This window comes from Bubalus kerabau, chromosome 22 (genome assembly GCF_029407905.1).
Source record: "Bubalus kerabau isolate K-KA32 ecotype Philippines breed swamp buffalo chromosome 22, PCC_UOA_SB_1v2, whole genome shotgun sequence".
Classification (NCBI taxonomy): Eukaryota; Metazoa; Chordata; class Mammalia; order Artiodactyla; family Bovidae; genus Bubalus; species Bubalus kerabau.
In genome coordinates, this window is record NC_073645.1 from 9,697,440 (window position 1) to 9,719,685 (window position 22,246).

Genomic DNA, 22,246 nt, shown 5'->3' on the forward strand with positions numbered 1-22,246 from the left:
AACCATGATTCCTTGAGAAAAGGCTGATTTCAGGTTCAGAGGAGGAAATGCACACAAAGAATTGGGGGCGTTTTGTCATTCAGAAACCAAGGGAGCTCTTTGCAAGTAATGGACTGTTGAAGAGGAAACAAGGACTCACCTTGACGCACTCAATTTATAAAAATCTACAAATTCATAATGCTACCAAAAAAGATAGGGGGAAAAAAAACACCTCATTTCTCACTAACAGCTAACTAAAGCATCATTTACTTACTCTGGAAATTGGTGATTAATGGGGAAAGAATAAAAAGCATTTGTCCTGCCTGTCTTGAATGAATAGTATGAGGGTAAGCAGTCTATCAAAACCTTAACTGACGATGGAGAGGGTTTGGAGGAATTCCAGTTAATAGATATTGAAAGAATGATGAATTGGATAATGATCATATAAAAAGCCTAATGATATAATTGATTCAGACAGTGATCATTATTGGTATCAAACCATTTAAAAAAAAGTAGATAGGAAATATGACCATGAAAGGATTAAGCTATCACCTCCAAACCCACTATTTCAATTTCAAGTAGCTGCAAGTCGAAATGTGGCTGGTTAGGCCCTATTTGCCTTCTGTTATAACGCAATATTGAAGTACACTGAACCTCCTATGAAGTTTTCTTACCACAAAATGTTGATCATGAATCTAATTTAGGTTTGATGATCCTTTATAACAAACAGAGGATATAGAGATACAAGGTGGATGATGCCATTTATAAATGATAAAACAAACCTGAAATGTGGGAGCTGTACCAGAACAACTGATTCATTTCTTCAACAAGCTAATGGAGTTATTAAGAGTCTCTTCTAGATCAAAAGGACTTAAGAGACATAACCAATATTCAATGGATGGGATCTGTTTTGATCCCAAGTCAAACAAACCATTAAAAAGAGATTTTTGAAAAAATTCAGGAAAAATGAATAATGCCTAGATGTTGCTTTTGTTAGATGTAATGATACTATGGCTATGTAAAAGTCCTTATTTTTAGAAGCTACATATGGAAGTAGAGGGAGTGATATAACGTTAGTGATTTGGTTAAAATATTTCAGTAAAAAATGAAACAAGGATTTGATGAAACTGGTGGAATAAGATTGATAATTGTTGAATCTGGGTGATGTTTTTAAGGGGAAGATTTCATTGCACTATCCTCTCTGATTGAAAAAGTGGGTAATAACAAGTCCCCAAAATTTATCTCATGAAAATATGTATGTGAAAGTTGGGATCTAAAAGTATACAGATCTGTTTTGGCAGCAGACATCTGGTGGCTAGTGTGAATCCCTGTTTAACCATTTACAAGTTACGTGACCTTCGGATTAATTTTTCTAGGCCTCAGTTTCTTTATCTATAAAATCAGGGAAAATAAGAATATTTGCTTCATAGAATTGTTGTCAGGATGACATAAGAATTCATGTAAAACCTAGGATTTAAGTGCTCAAAAAATGTGAGCTATTATTGTCAATATCACTATATTTATAGTTATTAAAAATAGAAGAAGAACAGGATAATCATGTAACTAGAGTATCTCAGCATTAATGAAGTGAAGTCGCTCAGTTTTCTCTAACTCTTCGTAACCCCATGGACTGTATAGCCTACCAGACTCCTCCATCCACCGGATTTTCCAGGCAAGAGTACTAGAATGGGTTGCCATTTCCTTCTCCATCAGCATTAATGAAGTGGTTTCAAATACCAAAAGCACATGAAAAGATGCTCAACATCTTTAATTATTAGAGAAATTCAAATAAAAACAACAATGAGGTATCACCTCACACCAGTCAGGATGACCATAATAAAAAAATCTACAAACAATAAATGCTGGAGAGAGTGTGGAGAAAAGGGAACCCCCCTGCACTCACACTGGTAGGAGCGTACACTGATACAGCTTCTCTGGAGAACAGTATGGAGGTTCCTTAAAAGACTAAAAGTAGAACTACCATATGATCCAACAGTCCTACTCCTGGGCATATACCCAGAAAAAAAAACAAACATAATTTGAAAAGATACATGCACTCCAACGTTCACTGAAGCACTACTTGCAATAACAGCTAGGACATGGATGCAACCTAAATGTCCATCAACAGATGAATGGAAAATGGTATCACTTATCTGTGTGGAATCTTAAAGTGTATAAATTTACAAAACAGATTTACAGATGTGGAAAACAAACTTATGAGTACTAAGGGGGAAGGTAGAAGGAGGGGTAAACTGGGAGATTGGGGTATACACACTACTATGTATAAAATCGGAGAAGGCGATGGCACCCATGCCAGCGCTCTTGCCTGGAAAATCCCATGGACGGAGGAGCCTGGTGGGCTGCAGTCCATGGGGTCACGAAGAGTCGGACACGACTAAACGACTTCACTTTCACTTTTCACTTTCATGCGCTGAAGAAGGAAATGGCAACCCACTCCAGTGTTCTTGCCTGGAGAATCCCAGGGACGGGGGAGCCTGGTGGGCTGCCGTCTATGGGGTTGCACAGAGTCGGACACGACTGAAGCGACTTAGCAGCAGCAGCATGTATAAAATAGATAAGAACCTGCTGTATAGCACAGGGAACTCTAGTTAGTACTCTATAATGACCTATATGGGAAAGGAATCTACAAAAGTCTGAATTATAACTGATTCACTTTGATATACAGCAGAAACTAACACAACATCGTAAATCAACTACACTCCAATACAAATTAATTAAATATACACATTCTGATTTAATAGAATATATTTACATTTCTAGATTCTGGAGGATTTGGGTTGTTTTAATTACTTGAACATTTTAGTTTATCGGTATTTATTTTGTAAAAATTATATGTAAAAGTTATTAATTAAAAAAATAGAATGAAGTACTAAAATAAATAAGGCTTTGTCTTACAGTTCAGAAAAGTATGATACTCCTGGTCCTCACTATCATTAGTATCCACACAACAATACTTGTTTGAACTATTTGAACCTTCTAATTGCTAAAATTTTTCACAAATAGGAGCTTATACTATGTGTGTGCTGAGGCGCTCAGCCGTGTCTGAGTCTTTCGAAACTCCATGAACTGCAGCTTGCCAAGCTCCTCTGCCCATGGAATTTTCCAGGCAAGAATACTGGAATGGGGTGCCATTTCCTCCTCCAAGGGATTTTCCTGATCCAGGGATTGAACTCTTCTCTCTTCCATCTCCTGCACTGGCAGGTGTTCTTTACCACTAGCTCCACCTATTGTTTATGTCTTTAACAAAGGCAGAGATAAACTCACATTTATAAGCATCTGTGGTGATTACAAGATTATTAAAGCTTTCAAAATCTGAAGGTAGCTTAAGAATATAAATGAGTGTACTCATTAAAGAAGTGACACTAAAAGGCTGGCAAACAGTCCCCAAAGGCAGGATAACTTTATTTTTTGCTTTTGTTTCATCTATAAACATAAGACTCCAAATGTTACAACCTAATCAGGGTCATTCTTTTGAAATGCAGGCAAAAGCTTGGGATCAATTAATATTGATAACTGGTAAATGGAAGTCAGTCCACTAGGACCTGAGGGGTTTGAGAGAATGAGTAAAATTCTTCATCTTCTTCAGCCCCCTTCCTCCCTGACCCAGGCACAAATGTATGCCTCCAAGGGGACAGAGGGAGAACTGATAAGGACAAAGGAAGTTTTAAGTTACACTTTATCAAAACTTTGTCAGCAACCATATCACATAGCACCATAGAGAACAGAACCCATAGAGATTTACAAACAAATCTACGTAAGTTAAATGCTCCCTTGGCTCAAAACATTTCTGTAATTGTTTATACAGAAAAATACTTGGTAAAAATAATTACAATCCTTAGGTTGATATTGATGTCCCTTCTAAAAGCTCATATAGCATTCTATACTTCCTGGCCTCTTATTAAATAACACCACAATCAATAATATAATTGGCTGCATTTATTCGATTTTAAGTTTCTCAGGAAGAGAACATATCTGTTTTGTATTCTCTTTGCTGAGTACATGTCTGGCATATTTGAACTTAAAAAATGTTGACTTAAGTCTTCACAATAATGATGTACTGTCCTTTGATATGGAAATCACTACACAGGCATTTGTATCTGTTTTGCATACTGACAGATGTGTCCCTTGCCCCTCTCTCTTGTCTGCTTGAATTCAATTGCACGCATTATTAAGGTACTTAACTGACCAAGGGGGTGTGATCTGTAGCCTCTAGGTAAGTCTAACTGTTCAAGGCACACAATAAATAACATACATTTTTAAAAAGTAAATTGAAGGTATAATGAATACTACAACTGAATTGGGAGGGAGGCGTTTATATTGATTTATTAGAATCCAAACCTTTTTGACTACAGTCATATTAAGAAATACATTTTTTATCATATCATCTCTTACGCACAGGGAAATATAAATCGATACTACTATATGTGATACACCTGAAATAATAAAAATGTTGGCCGTGGTACACTACATGAACTTTACAATCCCCAGAGGTTTGTAACTCAGAATTTGAACCATACTACAAAGGTTTATTATTTTATAATAATCCCAGAAGTCAACTATTTTAAATTATTATTCTCCTTGGGATCTTTTTAACAATCTCAGAGTCTATGTATTTTCCTAGTTCTTACTAACTTTCTTCTCTTGCACAGAAATTTGAACATTCCGTGCATTTCAAATGTCTACCTTCTGCATTTGAGGATGTACAGATGCCAAGACCTTGTAGACTGACATGGCTATGTCTCTCTAATTATTTCTGGCTCTTTCATTAGTCGGCAGGGAGTCAAATTGACCAGTATTTGGCTCTTGAAAGCACTTGGGATAGTAATCATGTCAGTGGGCAGAAGGAGGACAATATAGCATTGTGTTGGCAGGATCTATCGTTTGTGATTACCACAAAGGTGGAATTTAAGAATGCTGTGCCCTTAATTTCTAAAAGTTAATGAAACCACATCGACAGAACTTGTAAGGTAAAAACACTGCTATTTGAAGGGACTGTCTAATCTGTGACTTCTAGTTCTCAAAAGCACTTCTTTTTTTGCCTGCAACACATTATTCTCTTTTGTAGTACATTCAATTTCACAATACAAGCTTATACTTTATTACCAGTGCAATATCAGTTCTCTATTATAAATATTAGTTTTGCCTAAAATCTGTTTTTGTGGTTTTTTTTTGTCTTAATACAATGCCATGTTTTACCATTACAACCTGACGGGTTATATAAATGGAAAGAATATTCATTGTATTATATACACAAAGTAATTACATTTAAAACTATTAGAGTGACTTAGCAACTAATGTGAGAAATGTCAGTCAACAATGTGTGGAACAAAATGAGACTGTATATTTTCCCAGCTTTGGCAAATTTACCAACTGTACCACCTCAAAACAACAGTTTTAGCATTCTGGTAAGCCAAGTTCTCCCAATGGATTGATTGTCCCATTATGCTTAAAAGTCTGCTTCTTTGAAGGAGTAAATATAATTTTTAAAAATAGTGAGTATTAAGCAGGAATGAGGAAATCTTAACTGAACATGGGCAAATTACTTTCCATAATTTGTATTCTAGCAACTGAATTAAGTAAGCTTTGGCCAACTCTGTGCTTCTGGAATTCAATCTTGTCTGAGGCCAACTGCGACACTTTGCTTGCTCCTAAGCTTTTCTCCTAGAAGTGAAACTATGGGGAAGTGAGGCTCGTTTTCAACATCAGATTAAATTCTGTACTCTGACACTAATACAATTTTAGTGTATAAAAATTTTTGTATTTCATATCTCCCATAATTTTGTATTTATTTGTCTTCTCTTTATACCAATGGTTCTCAACCAGGGAAGATTCTGTTCTCCCTCCACACCCTGGTTGCCCTGGAAAATATTTCACAAAGTCTACCAAGTGGCCCTAGTGGTAAAGAACCCAGCTGCCAATGCAGGAGACATAAGAGACTTGGGTTCGATCCCTGGGTTGGGAAGATCCCCTGGAAAAGGGAACAGCAACCTACTCCATTATTCTTGCTTGGCGAATCCCACGGAAAGAGAAGCCTGATAGGCTATGGTCCACAGGGTCCCGAAGAGTCAGACACAACTGAAGCGACTTAGCATGCACCAACGCTTTTGATTGTCATGACTTGAGTGGTGGGTGTATGATACTGGCACCTAATGATTTAATCTATGGGAAATATATATTTGGTCTTTGTCCCTGGTTCCTGGCACATAGCTCCTAAAACCCTTGGAATCCCTGGAGTGGTCAGTGCCTCTTTGGCATACTAATGAGATGGCCCTGAGATAGCTTCAGGATGGGGGCTGGTCACGAGAAAGAGCAAAGCATGATTAGAGTGTTAGAACTTTCAGCTCTACCCTCAACCTCTGGAGAGGGGTTAGGAACTTGAAGTTGCCCAAATCACAGGAACCAATCATTTAATCAGTTCTGCCAACACAATGAAGTCTGTCTACATAATAAGAACCTCTAAATAATGGGATTAGGAGATCTTCAGGGTAAGTCATGTACTCTTCTTGTTCACATCATCACTCAAAAAAACACCATCGGTCATTTGGTTATAAAGGTGTCATCCTTTCAATGGTCATTTTTTTTTTTTTTTCTTTTTTAAATCTCAAGGCAACTTTTTGGATCCTATTTGAAAAGAATTGTTAGACACACTAAAACATATTCTTTACATTAATTTAAGTGTTCATGTAATATAATAAAGTTAAGAGGCTTAAGAGTAAAAACCAGGAGCCCCATCCAGAGGAGTGTCCAAAATAACCTGCTTACCAGCATGGTGAACAAGAGACTTGATTTGGAAGAGGAAAATAATTTTCAGTAAAATATATGTTTAACTAAATTGTGACATTTTGATAGGCAAATGTTACTAGCACAATAAACACTTAAAAAATAAAGCAGGACCATTTTAAACAAAAAAACTTAGAAAAACTGATGGGGAATTTCCCTATGAATCATACTTTCCAAGTCTTTAAACAGAAAGTGATTTTGAAATTAATCATTTTAGGAAGCTGCTTTATCCACTTTGTAAGACTATCAGAATGATTACTTTTCAGTATGCTCAATCAGTAACTTACCTAGGTTGTCTAAAATGTTTGAACTGTTTCTGAGTATCAGAGTAATAGGCTGGCCTCCTGAAGTAATTAATAAAGTTGATAAAGTTGACTAGTGTTTCCAGTTTATGCATTGGAGGAAACTGGTGTGATATACACTAATGTCTGTGAGCGACAGTCATGCTTCACTTTTATGATATCTCATCTTTCTCAAATAACAATTTAAAGATGTAAACTAACATGGTGTATTATGTTCATTGTATCAAAATGACTTAGCTGCCATTTTAATTCATTATTTAAAAGTCCTTTCTTTCTAAAAGGATTCATGGGGGGAAATGTTGGTATAACATTTCCAGTTTCAGAGGCACTCTATAATTTTCTAATGGCATTTTATTGAAAGATAGACTGGCTTATTATCATATCTAAATGTCACATTGGCAAGAGAAAATTGTATGTATAATGATGAAAATGGAAACTGCTCTGTTTCTAAAAGCTAATTTACTGAACTACAGTCAGTTATCAAAACATAATTCAAGCAAAACTGTATGATTTTTTAAATATTTCAAGTAAATTAAGCATTAACAAAACTTGCAGATTCTAGGAGGAAGGAAATATAAGTGACTTAGTGACTTCTTTTAAAATATAGATCCACAAAGTATTCTAGCATCCCTAAGAATCTGTTTGTCTATTGACAGTCACAAAGATGTCTGTATTATTAATTTAGAAAACCCCAAAAGTAAAAATATTGTTTATTTAAAAGGGAATTTCATTTCTAAAAGAATGGCTGTTAACTTCCACATTCTAAGCATTTGAACTAAAAGAATTTCAAAATGATCATTTTTACAGACCAGAAAACAGGTCCAGAGGTGCTAGTTAGGTTCTAGACCTTGTGACCAACGTCACATGGAGAAGTTGGTGTCATTGCTTTAACTAAGGCCCAGGTCTCCCAACTCCAAGGAAATATTCCTCTTGCTATGTGAGCATGACCTTGCCAGAGGGACCTCTTTCACCACTGAGCATCAGGCTTGCTCTTACTAGGTTCAAAGGTTTTTCCCCTCTACCATGGTCCAATATTGAATATAAAGCAGGATTATTAATTATGCTATAGAATTATGCTATATGCCATCTTGGGCTTCCTGGCTCAGACAATGAAGAATCTACCTACAGTGCTGGAGATCCTGGTTCGATCCCTGGGTTGGGAAGATTCCCTGGAGGAGGGCATGGCAACCCCCTCCAGTATTCTTGCCTGGAGAATCTTCATGGACAGAGGAGCCTGGAGGGCTACAGTCCATGGGGTGGCAAAGAGTCAGACACAACTGAGCGACTAAGCATAGCACATACACTTTATTGTAACTCCACAGAGAAGGACCCCCTTCACTGAAGAATAAAAGATATTCTGGTCATATATTATTATTTTTCAATGGAAACTACTGAGAACGCAAAGGGGTCTATTACTAATACTATTGATAGACATTATTCTTTTTGCTTTTTAAAAGGTATACATCAAAACAGATTCTATAATGTAACAAAACATAACAAAAAGACAGGAGCACTGGGATGCTCTCTTTTCCCTTGAAGTTTGGGGCTCTGGAAAGGCTGATCTAATTGCCATATGGGACCAAAATATCCTTAGAATTTAAAGAGCTCTTGATGTTTAGAAAGTAATTTCCAGTTGTTGTTATGTACTATGACACCAGTGGAAAGGAATCAGCTTTCCTTTTCAGAAGAAAACATAGTCAATAATCAAATGCTTGTCTGCATCCACCAAGCAAGTCAGCAGCACTAGATTTTCAATTATCTTTAGGTCTCTGCTGTCAATTAGAAAAGATTGCATGCAAGGACATACTGAGATCCACCTTCATAAAGCCTGGTGACCTAGGAATCTTAAAGATAAGCAAAATGGAGAAGAAATTAGCAAATGGACTTTGAGAGTTGAAACAGAAATAAAAATACTTCTACCCAAGGCAAAGTAGTTTTATCCTTAAAATAACTTTTTTTTTTTTAAGTCAGTCATATTGCACTTGAAAAACTTTACTTTGATGCTGTTTGTAATCACAAGTCACACTAAAGTCTTAATCTGCTAGCACTGGTACCCTTAGAAACTCATTTATACTTCTTTCCAGGCAGATTACATGTACTAGCCTTTGAAAAGTAAACAGCCCTTGTACAGCTGAAAGTCCACTTATTAGTTCAGGGCCAACTGCTGCAAATTTTTAAAACCTCCTATACTTTGTCCTGCTATAAAAAAGAAAACAATTTTTATTGCCCAGAGAATGGGGTTGTCTTCTAACTTATTCAACCTGAGAAGTGGTCAGCAAATTCTAATTCTGATTTGAGGGCTATTTCATAATGCCATTCTTAGTGTTCTTTCCATTTAATCGGCATATAGTTCCCTGTTTGGAACAGGATATTACTCACTTGAATTCTTTCCATAGGGGGAAAAACAATTTTCCAGGCTCATTTCCCTGAGAATTGCTTAGATCAAGACCAAGTTGGTTGAAATAAATTGTTGATAAGATTGTGAGAATACTAAGATCTTTACTCTGAAATGCTTGGCAGAAAAACACTAATAAGAAAGTCTAAAATTTCAAAGTCAGAGCATTCAAAAGAGCAACCCCATGTGCATTTGATTGTGCATTTAAAATCTAATGTTTGTTAGATGCTAGACGACTCTGGGGCGTTGGGGAAGATGTTACGAACAATACAGACCTCTGTTCTGATTTGCATAGCCTTGTGTGTTTTGAGATGCATTTGATGAGTGAATTTTCAAAGATCTGAGCAACAACGGCAGTTCCCTCTGTGAGCCAAAGAGCTCTGAGCAACCTCCCTCTGACAAGCAGAGTGAGCAACTAAAGGGCTGTCCCTGCTAATGAAACGTAACATGAGAACGTCTTTTACTGTTCTCAAGTGTGTCAAACAACAAGGCTTGCACCAAAAGTAATCCTGAAAATATCAGACTGAAATGTTCCTTGTAAATAGAGTGGAGCTTTAAATCAGTGAGGACTAATTATAGAAATGGGAATAAAATATTTATGTGGATTACATCAAAAGGGCCAAAAGAGCGGTCCATATGTTGGCAACATCCTCTACACTTATTGAGTCAGGGAAAGTGACTGTGGTCCTTCGTTGGTTCAACAGTAATAAGTCAGTCAACCTTGGTACATCTACTGTTTCGTGCATCACTCTCTTTCTGGGAGATGATGGTACAGGTCAGGCTCTGTAGACTAGCCCTACTTCTGGCTCTCTACCACAGTTTCGTCTTTCTTGTTTCAACTTTTCTTTTTGTATTACATGCATCTATGATGGCAGTCCTTTTTTTGGGACAAGGTAGAGAGTAAATGAGCATTTTGCATTGAGGTACATGGTGCCTCTCTTTGCTCTCTATGCTCATGTTATCTCTGGAGGAGAAGGGACTTAGTTGCAAAGTTATGCTAGGGTGTTAGGAAAAAATGTTTAGTTCTTCTTAGGAGAATCTTTAATTTTTACATTTCTTTAGAGTGAGGACAATATTTAAAAGTAAAGAAATACTACATAATGTGAGATAGAAAAGTGAAAAACTAAATGTGTCCACTTGAGTGGACATTTAGGTTGCTTTCAGGGCCTGGAAGAATGGATAAAGAAGATGTGGTACATATGTACAATGGGTGATTCCTCAGTCATAAAAAGAATGAAATAATGCCATTTGCAGCAACGTGGATGGACTGAGAGATTGCCACACTGAGGAAGTAAGTCAGACAAAGATATATCATATGATACTGCTTACATGTGGACTCTTTAAAAAAAAATGGAACAAATGAACCTATTTACAAAAAAGAAACAGAGTCACAGGCACAGAAAACAGACTTACAGTTACTAAGAGGGAAAGGAGGGAGGGATAAATTGGGAGATTGGGATTGACATATACACACTACTATACATAAAATAGATAATTAATAAGAACCTATTGTACAGCACTGCTCCTGCTGCTGCTAAGTTGCTTCAGTCATGTCTGACTCTGTGTGACCCCGTAGACGGCAGCCCACCAGGCTCCCCCGTCCCTGGGATTCTCCAGGCAAGAACACTGGAGTGGGCTGCCATTTCCTTCTCCAATGCATGAAAGTAAAAAGTCAAAGTGAAGTCGCTCAGCCGTGTCCAACTCTTAGATTTTGTTCTCTTGGCAGTCAATGGAATAAAAATTATTTCCTTTATTTTTATTTCTTCTGATTTTGATCATTTCTTTTGGCTACCACACGATTTGATCTGAGACCTGTTTTTGTAACTACTTAAATCAAAACATGCATACTGTATAGCACAGAGAATGCTAATCAATACTCTGTAATGACCTATATGGGAACAGAATCTATAAAAGAGTGGCTATATGTATAATTGATTCACTTCACTATACAGCAGAAACTTAACACAACATTATAAATCAGCCATACTCCAATAAAATTAATTCCCCAAATTAAAAAAAAACATCACTTCACAAAGTGGTACAAACCTTACCCAGGGTAAGAGTCTGACTTTTTTTTTGAAGTTCTACTTCTGTCTAGGAAACTTAAAAGGACCTGAGCCCCTCTCACCCAGTATTGAACTCCCTCGGTCTTTTTTTTTTAATGCTAGGTGGCATGATGGATCTCAGTTCTCTGATCAGGGAGGGAACCCAGGCCCTCTGCATTGAGAGCGCTGAGTCGTAACCAATGGACCACCAGGGAAGTCCCTCCCTCAGTCCCTCTCCTCCTTTGCTGGGTTTAACATGCTTTATTTCTCTTTCTCTCAACATTGATGATCCATAATAATCACTACACATTGTTAGCTATTTTACTTGAAATTCTATATAATTCCATATAAGTTTATTGATTCTTACTTCTTCAAATCAGATTCATTTTCAGTCCATTTAGGGGACTCAATCCCTACCACTCCATCCCAAGAAGAAAATGAAGTAGTGGTTTGATAAATTCAATAGTTATTTGTTAGTTAACACGCTAGAACTTAAACAACAACTATCATTGTCTACTCCTCCATTCTTGAAACCCTCTCCATCTCTGCCTTCTGTGATGCTAATTGGTTTTCCTTCTATCTCTCTCCTTTCCAACTAGTCTTTGGACATGGAGTGTTTGTGTGTGTGTGTGTGTGTGTGTGTGTCTGTGTGTGAAATCTTTCCCCCTTTTCTGATTTGTCACTGCTAACGTTTCTCAAGAATCAATCCTCAGTGCCATACTACTCTCATACACTGCATTCTCTTTCATCCACATCTCTAATTACATTTACCATCTAAATTCTCATTATTTTCAAATGAATACCGACCTCTTCTCTGAGCTCCAAGCCTGCCTAACCATGTCTCAAAATCACCTCATATGTAACCTGAGTAAAAATGAAGTTATGACGATCCCACTCTGCAAATGCGGCCACCATTCTTTATCTTAGTGGATGCCACTGCTTCCCTCTGGTTTCCAGACCGAACACTCTTGCGTCATCCTTGGCCTTTGTGCCCTTCATTTCCAATATGTATTTCCTTAAGAAAACTTACTGGCTTTGCCATCTAACTAGCTCCAAATGCTTTTCTCTATTCACACTGCTGTCACTCAATCCTATCTGCTATCAGCTTTTATCTGGAAAATACTCTGACTGTTCTTGCTTTCACATTTTCACTCCTCCAGAGGAAAAAGGGCGTAATTATAAGGCCAGAGCACATAATTACAAACCAACTCATCACATTTGCTAGCCTACAAGCCTGAAGTGCTTTCTTTAATCCTTAAATCCCATCTCCATCTTGCATATTCCAAGTCCCAGACATATTGGTTTAGTTCCTTGAATATGTAATGTTGTCTCCTAACTTGGGGACTTTATACATGCTGTTTGTCTGTCTAGAATACTATCAACACTTCCTTGCCCAACTAATACCAGCTAATGCTTTCCTAGCCAGTACCAACTAATTCTTCAAAATTCAGCTCAAATCTAGTTAAAACGTCACTTCCTCAGAGAAATCGTCCCGGAATAATTAATGTGTGTCTCTCTCCTCCACTGGACCATAGGTACCATGATGGCAAGGAGCATGGCTATTTTATTCATTGCTTTATATGTAGCCTTTTGTAGGCACACAGAAAATATTGGTTAAATAAGTGAATGCATATGACAAATGGAATGAACACGAATAATGCTGTTACATAATGGCCTACTAGATAATTATAGAATGTTTTAAGATCAATCAACCTATCTATGTATCTACCCATCTACCAACTCATTGGAAAAGATCCTAATGTTGGCAAAGACTGAAGGCAAAAGGAGAAGAAGGTGGCAGAGGATGAGATGGTTAGATAGCATCACCGACATGAGTTTGAGCAAACTCCTGGGAGATAGTGAAGGACAGGGATGCCTGGCATGCTTCAGTCCATGGAGTCACAAAGAGCTGGACATGACTTAGCTACTGAACAACATCTACTTACCTACATACCTATCTACCAAGCAATGCAGATTTAATAAACATGACCACACTCAAAGATTTATAGAGATTTTGTCATAAGAAACAGTTCCTCCATATGAAAAACAATACCATTAATCATCAACTGAGATCATAAATAAATGCACTCATGAATCTATATTCACATAACTATCAGAGCTTCTCAACTAAAGGACTTAGATATGAATCCCTTCAGAGCATCAGGATAGAGTTAGAGCTGGTGAGTCAACTGGCATAAGATGCTGTACTCACTTTCTGTGAGTGTCATGACATATAATAATTTGGAAAGTACTGCTAGATGGGACCAGTTTGAGAGTATTTTTTGTTGTTTGGTGCCTTTTTTTTTTTGAAGTAATGATTGAGATCGTATTTTCAAAAGCACAGTAAATTGAATCAACAAGGGTACAAACTGAATCAGTTTATAATATTAGAATCCATTCACTGTGTTATCAGGTCACCACAAAAATTATGTTTAAGAACTATATATAATCATATTATAAATGCTTATAATATGCTGCTGCTAAGTCACTTCAGTTGAGTCCGACTCTGTGTGACCCCATAGATGGCAGCCCACCAGGCTCCCCCGTCCCTGGGATTCTCCAGGCAAGAATACTGGAGTGGGTTGCCATTTCCTTCTCCAATGCATGAAAGTGAAAAGTGAAAGTGAAGTCGCTCAGTTATGATAGGTGTTAAATCAAAAAAGCAGAATATAAAGTTGTAAATGACCATAAGTACAATTTTAAACACAAAGATAGTTAATGGAAGTTATACTTGATTTGTTTAGACTGTGATTTTTGCTTTTTAATCTATATTACTATGTTCTTTTAGAGTGAAAATATAAAATAGTTTAATTAAAAATAGACAGCATTATAAATAAAACACTGACTTTAATTTGCTATTTTGTTTTTCTGCTCTGTATAACCCTAATCAGGGAATATAGCTGTGGTATACATAAATCCCTCATTGAAGACCAGTTTTTATACCAAAAATTCTTATGATTATTACAATTACATATATTTCAACTTAATTGCTTAATATATATAAGTATTTCCTTCAGAAAAAGAGATATTTTGCCTATAACTACTGAGTACAAATTCAACAATAAGAAATGATAGCTAACTTGAAAATATTTTATTTAAGAAGTAGTCTATATTCATATATCAGAAACACTTAGAATGAAATAGAATATGTGCTTTTTTTCCTATTTGATTTTCTGCATGGTTATTTTTTAATAAGACAGGATATAAAAATGAAGATCAGTCTCTCTACCCAAACAGGGCTTTCTCACAAGAAGTATCATAACCTAGAAGTAAATATTGAAAATAATTATTGAATTACACATCAGTCTCCCCACTAAACTGCAAGACCCTTACTATTAAAAAATATGTTTTCTATTTGTTATGCACATTGTAAAGTACAATCCTTAACTTATCATAAGCATATTTCTAAATGTTTATTAAATGAATAAAAACACAGTCTCTAAGGAAAATAATGTAATGAAATTCCTTTCCTTTAATGAAAATACCTTTCATCATACATGCTACTTTCTGCTCTAAATAAGATTTAATGAGCTTTACCTTCAATCTGAGGTTGTCTCATCTAATGTCTTTGTGATTATAACTTCATATTTTAAAAAGAAGAAGCCCTTAGTGGATAATTAACAGCAATTAAGATAAGCTTAAACATGCCATAAAGGTAAAGTTTCTGTCATGGATAATTGTCTTTCTAGGAAATATATCTCATGAGACAGGGCACTTATTCTGCAGTAGAATAGTTTTTTGTTTTTTTTTTTTTGAGAAGAGTTTTGAGAAACATTTCCCTGGGATATTTCTTTCAAGTCAAACTTTCTGGACCAGCCATCCAAACTGAACACTTGGTATGGTTTCTCTGAAAGTATGGTCTGTTTTCTGCCACTGAATCCCTACTGTGCTAACAGCTAAGTTTTTACAACTGAGTTTCTAAATGTCTCAACTGAATCCATCTTTACTGTCAGTCTTACCTTTTTTCTTTTTACCCAAATAGGCATAGTCAATGAGACAATGCCAACAATAATTTCACATGAAAAAATAACATGAGCATTTTAGTTGGGCTTTATAAAATACTAATCTTATCTTTAGTGGATTTTGCACAGTCAAGGGGACCTTGAAAGAATAAAGCTTACACTGGGTAGCCAAATCGTCACCTCAGTTTTAAATGGTACAGGATTTGTGATCTATATAGAAACCCAGAGGCATTAAGAAAATTACCCAGGGAATGTAGATCAACTGGAGCCTGTTCCTATCCCCTGCAGTGCTGCAAACCTCATAAGTTCTTTAAATACAAAGTGAAGGCACAATGTACTGAAGGGAAAGAAGCCCAATAGGAAGAGAAAACAGTGCTGTCTCAAATAGATGTTTAACCATGTTAGTTCAACTTAAAAATCCTCCCCCGGGGAATAATTTAACAGTTTTCCTACTCTGAGTGATAAGACACCTAATTAAGAAGACACTTTGAACTTCAGAAATCTTTAGATGTTGATTATTTATTAGAAAGCTATAAAATGCTAACAGTGTAAAAAGCATTACACCTCCTCCAGTAATTATAGTTATTTCGAAGAATAAAATGCACATTATTCATCTCTCTAGAATTTAGATCAATGGTCTTAGACTTTCATTTTTCATCAAGCTATTCCCTTTTTCTAAATAATAATCAATGTTAAAGTATGTGGGTTATGCTTTCATTTGGATTTAGTATTAATTGAATAGAAAAATTCAAACTAATTTATTCTAGTTGATTTATATGCAAGTATAAATATAATGATTAATTTATAATCCATTAAATTTATACTTCAAAGAACAGCATTTAAATGTAGGTCATCATTTTATTGCCCTTTTTGGTTCTTTCATAATAATTGAACTTTCTTTGAACTAAATGTTTCTATTTTATTAAAATGATACTTACAGATAATTTCCAGGCTAGGTTTAATTTTACAATATGCTACTAAATTGAGACAAGTTTGCCTACATAAGATTAAAAAGTACTGTCTCAGATATAACTTGTTCTATACAATAGATCTGCAATAAATTGTCTGAACATCAAACCATCTAGCAAATACATTAGAGTAAATATCCAGTGATTACTTCTGCAAATAATACCATCTACTTGTATAGCCCTTTATAATTTACCAAGTACTTTTACATATTGCCATTAATTAAATCACTGAATAACATTATAGAGGTAAAATAATGAGACTGAGAGACAGATGTCAAGATAGGACCAAAATTAGTTGGTTGGCAATAACACAGCAAGGGGTAGAACCTGAGGCTTCTAGTTCTCATTCAGAGTCATGTTTCTTTGTATTGATGGATTCTCTTCCAGTGGGAAGACCTGTTGCTACACCTATCTTCTAATTGTCTGAATCTGAATCTCAATAGATTTGCTTTCCTGCCTACCTTTAGTTAAAGCATGTGCAAGTGAACCCATAAATGCCCAGAATTAATGAGACATATACACAATTTAACCTTTGTAAGGCCAGCAGTACACTGAGAAGGATATAACTAATTCATAATTGCTTTTCCACCCCTGATCAGTTTTAAGCCAGTGACTGCCCTTGACTTTGGGTAGAATAAATAGGAAAAACATTCATTAGAGAATCTGTCTAAAATGTAACAGAGAAACAGAAGTAGATCAAAGATATATTTCAGTTTAAAAGACCTTCAACTTTTTCCAGTAACTCTACAAATATTTAGATAGTTGCTCAAGTACTATTTTAGATAAACTTTAAATACTATCACTAATTGTACACATAAAATATATATAAAATGAAATGTGTGAGTATATATATACAAATATAAATATATATAAAATGATCCATAGTAACCTTATTTAAAGATACAAACTCAAGATAAACTTTGCTGACATAAATTATAAATATGAGTGTTCATATAGCAAGAAAATGTTCCTTTAGGGATAAAGTCTAATAATAAGCAAGTTTTATAACTTTAAAACTGATAAGGAACATTAAATGACTCTCCTCTGCCATCTCAGGATGATTAATGCAAATACCAGAAACTAAAGTCTAAGTTTAGCATTCATATGTATTTTAACCTAAAGTAGAAAACCACAAAATTCATCCCAATCAGCCACAGTATAGGAAATACAGATGACTACGTGGAGCTTGCTTAGTGTTAACACTGGCTTGGTGTAGTTTCCTCGGGGAATCTTAGCAGGGGCACTGCTGGTATGTGACTACAGGATGTAAGTCTATGTCCCTCCAAAGAGCAGAGGAAACAAAAACAAATTATATAGAGAAGAAAATGTGAATATATGTATATAGCTTTGAAAATAATAGAATTTTATCTGTCAAAATGAATTATAATAATTATTTAGTTCTAGTCCAAATTTTTAATCTTCATAGATTCTCAAGGCAAAAGAAATTATTTTATCCTTTTTTAGCTTACTACAAGACCAATCAATCAGATTCTTCTCCTGCACCATCTAGTCACTGATATTAGTTGATTCAAACCTTCCTGTATCCTATATGATATCAAATACAAAATTGTATTTACTCAGGTTACCTTCTTAGGAGAAAGAACAGAATTATATAGATTATACTTTTAAAAAAATTAACGTAAAATTCTTGCAGAAAATAGTCAATCTCAACTTACTTCACATTTTTGTTTAAAAAAAAAAGTAAAGCTTTGTTTTAAAGCAAATTATTCTAGTAGATAAAAATGTACTTTGTTATATAAAAATACAGTGGCATATGTACTATCTCATAACTTTATGTACTATCTCAAATCATAACTTAACAACACAAATTGTGAAATAAAATTCATATTTTATGGCAAGACAAGAAAAATTCAAACAAAAAGTTTTCTCTGCCCTTTGGTCTCCTCTCTCTCTGCAATATGCCTTGTGTATCTGTATCATGTAGTGACCAAACCTACCCCACTGGCAGAAATACCTGCTCAACCAGAAAGAGCAACATTCTCCTAGCAACAATAAAACAACTCCTTAAAGATAACCTTCCTACTTGAATTTTTAAGGGGTCATAGGACACTTACATCTGGATTATGTCAAAAATATGTCTTTTGATGTATAGCCCTCTGTCCAAAAAAAAAAAAAAACAACTTACATTAATGGTACTTTGACTTCTGGTGGGCAGGCACAGTTCTCAGAGCTTTCTGAGATGTTCTTGAGGATTATAACTCAAGTTTGGCTCTAACAAAATTTTCCACTTCTTTCTTAGATCAACTGATTAGTTTTCACTGACAAAGTGCAATGTAAAGCAACAGTGTACTCACATGACGAAATATTTCCAGCCTTATTATTTTTCATACAATTTCACAAACTGGTGAACTCAACCGCAATTCATTCAGAAAGTGTTTTCAGTGAAAGAAATAATGCATTTATATTCAATTATCTGTACTGGATTTTAAACGAATCATTTTCCCTTGTACAGATGATCTTCCTCACCAAATTAAGGTTTCATATTTAAGGAGAGACATACTAAGTAAGCATACTATGTAATAATTATCTTGAGCAGCTTGCTTATTTTCACTCATAAGTAGTTACTTTCTTTCCAACAGAATGTTGAGCTTTAAGTTCAACAAAATATTTGACCTTATGTCTATTCAAAGCCATGTTTTAAAAATCAAAATTAGGGCCCATCAGATGTTCACTTACTTTGCTTTAGCTTCTGCATCTTCATATGCTTTATTAGAAACATCATCTAATCCTCCAATCAAATGTTTGAAAGAGCTGTCAGAGAGGAAAAAAGCAGTGATTAGGATAAACCCTCACCAAAGTGGTAACAATGATGACAGCATAGGCAACGACGCACTGAAACAATCTGAAAGGATCTCAATAAAAATGAATTTAAACATTTAATATCAGTGCATTATTAAGAAACGTATTAGATAATGATATAAACTGAGAGCAGGAAACATCTTTTAAAGTGCTGTGAGATTTTACATTTTAATTTTAAATCTCTATAATGTTAATACATGCAAATGGCTTTGCTTGCCAGTTCAGTTCAGTCACTCAGTCGCGTCCGACTCTTTGCGACCCCATGAATCACAGCACGCCAGGCCTCCCTGTCCATCACCAACTCCCGGAGTTCACTCAAACTCATGTCCATCAAGTCGGTCATGCCATCCAGCCATCTCATCCTCTGTCGTCCCCTTCTCCTCCTGCCCCCAATCCCTCCCAGCATCAGGCTTTTTTCCAATGAGTCAACTCTTCGCATGAGGTGGCCAAAGTATTGGAGTTTCAGCTTCAGCATCAGTCCTTCCAATGAACACTCAGGACTGATCTCCTTTAGGATGGACTGGTTAGAGCTCCTTGCAGTCCAAGGGACTCTCAAGAGTCTTCTTCAACACGTTTGTAGTGAGTATTATAAAACAAAACATGCATGAAACATGTAAGATGTTTGCTAATTTAAATTTAAATGTTGCTTTGTCATTTTTACAGACACTTAAAAAAAAATAACCTATAAAGAGAAACTTGACACTCTGCTTGGGGGCTGACTGGAAGGGGAAAGGAGTAGCTATTACATCAGGCCCTTGGGTAATGATCTCATCTGTGGAACAGGGTAACTAGACTGCTGGGCTAAATACACCAAGTATTTCTTTTCTTTTTTTTTTCCCTTTGATGTGGTCCATTTTTATAGTCTTTGTTGAATTTGTTACATTTGAATGCTTCTGTTTTATCTTTTGGTTTTTTGGCTGCAAGGCACGTGGGTCTTAGCTACCCCACCCGGGATCCTGCACTGAAAGGTGAAGTCTTACCCACAAGTCCACAAAGAAAGTCTCTATACTAAGTATTTTTCATACAAAAAGGAAACAAAACACAATGACTAGACAAAAAGTCAAAGAATCAAGAATGGCATTCCATGGAGTATCAAGTTTTCTTTAATGAACATTCAGTTCAGTTCAGTTGCTCAGTCATGTCCAACTCTTTGTGACCCCATGGACTGCAGCATGCCAGGGCTCCCTGTCCATCCTCAACTCCCGGATTTCACCCAAACCCATGTGCATTGAGTCCGTGATGCCATCCAACCATCTCATCTCCTGTTGTCCCCTTCTCCTCCTGCCCTCAATCTTTCCCAGGATCAGTGTCTTTTCAAATGAGTCAGCTCTTCGCATCAGGTGGCAAAGGCATTGGAGTTTCAGCTTCAACATCAGTCCTTACAATGAACACCCAGGACTGATCTCCTTTAGGATGGACTGGTTGGATCTCCTCGCAGTCCAAGGTACTTTCAAGAATCTTCTTCAATACCACAGTTCAAAAGCAAGGGAATGGCAAATTACTTCAGTATTCTTGCCTTGAGAAGCCCATGAAAGTATGAAAAGGTAAAATGAACTTATTAATGAGGGTCAAATGAATGAATGTGAATGAATGAGCAATAGGCAGCAGTCCATATAAAAGTTTCAAAAATATAATTAATGATAAATAAATGATAAATGTTATCTCCATGGTTGATAATGGTTAAAATATGATTTTGGCCATTGTTCTTTATGTGGTAAAACTGCCCATTTTCTTATTGAATATTTTAGTTATTATTAGAGAAATCCTTCTTTGAGAAACTCCTTAAAGTGAGATGGGCTTATGTTGTAAAGTAAAATACATATCTTTAATTATGAAAAAAATGATAACATCTGGTTGATTTCCTGTTTTCATAAATAATTTGAAATTTAAACACAGAGAGTTTAAGTTATTTATCCAAAATGATAGCAGTTTAGAATTATAACCCATTTTCTCTGATACCCAATCCTTTCCTTTATAATACTTTAATATTTTAAACACAACCAAATCTAAACATTGTGAAAAGGCACTAACAGAGGAAAAAGGAGAACTAAGTGGTAAAAACAAAGAGCAAGAGCTATTAAAATGTAGCTTTTTAAAAATACTTGGATCTATTAATACATTGTTTTCTTAAACATTTAAAATGCATAGCAATTTGAAAATTCAAATAGTTACAAAAATTCCTGTCTTCCTCCTTCAGTTCAGTTCAGTTGCTAAGTCCTGTCAGACTCTTTGTGACCCCATGAACTAGAGAACACCAGGCCTCCCTGTCCATCACTAACTCCCAGAGTTTATTCAAACTCATGGCCATCAAGATGGTGATGCCATCCAACCATCTCATCCTCTGTTGTCCCCTTCTCCTCCCACCATCAGTCTTTCCCAGCATCAGGGTTTTTGCCAATGGATCAGTTCTTTGCAACAGGTGGCCAAAGTATTGGAGTTTCAATTTACTATCAGTCCTTTCAATGAATATTCAGGACTAATTTCCTTTAGGATGGACTGGATGGATCTCCTTGCTGTCAAGGGACTCTCAAGAAGCTTCTCCAACACCACAGCTTCAAAAGCATTAATTCCTTGGGACTCAGATTTCTTTACATCCAACTCTCACATCCATACACAACTATTAAGAAGAATCATAGCTTTGACGAGATGGAACTTTATTGGCAAAGTAATGACAGCTTTTTAATATGCTGTCTAAGTTGGTCATAACTTTTCTTCCAAGGAGCAAGTGTCTTTTAATTTCATGGATGCAGTCACCATCTGCAGTGATCTTCAGTTCAGTTCAGTCACTCAGTCTTGTCTGACTCTATGACCCCATGAATCACAGTCCACCAGGCCTCCCTGTCCATCACCAACTCCCAGAGTTCACACAAACTCTTGTGGATTGGGTCGGTGATGCCATCCAGCCATCTCATCCTCTGTCCTTCCCTGCTCCTCTGGCCCCCAATCCCTCCCAGCATCAGGGTCTTTTCCAGTG

At 36.0% G+C, this 22,246-nt stretch overlaps 1 protein-coding gene across 33 annotated transcripts in view; it reads right to left on the reverse strand.

Annotated features, from left to right (window-relative positions):
- PRKG1 (protein kinase cGMP-dependent 1) overlaps positions 1-22,246 on the reverse strand; it is a 1,681,227-nt gene that overhangs the window by 106,983 nt on the left and 1,551,998 nt on the right. For all 33 annotated transcript variants that reach the window (XM_055561124.1, XM_055561106.1, XM_055561119.1 and 30 more), the window contains one exon: positions 19,150-19,224. In XM_055561124.1, the coding sequence (XP_055417099.1) occupies positions 19,150-19,224 (75 nt within the window). The remainder of the gene's footprint in view (positions 1-19,149; positions 19,225-22,246) is intronic.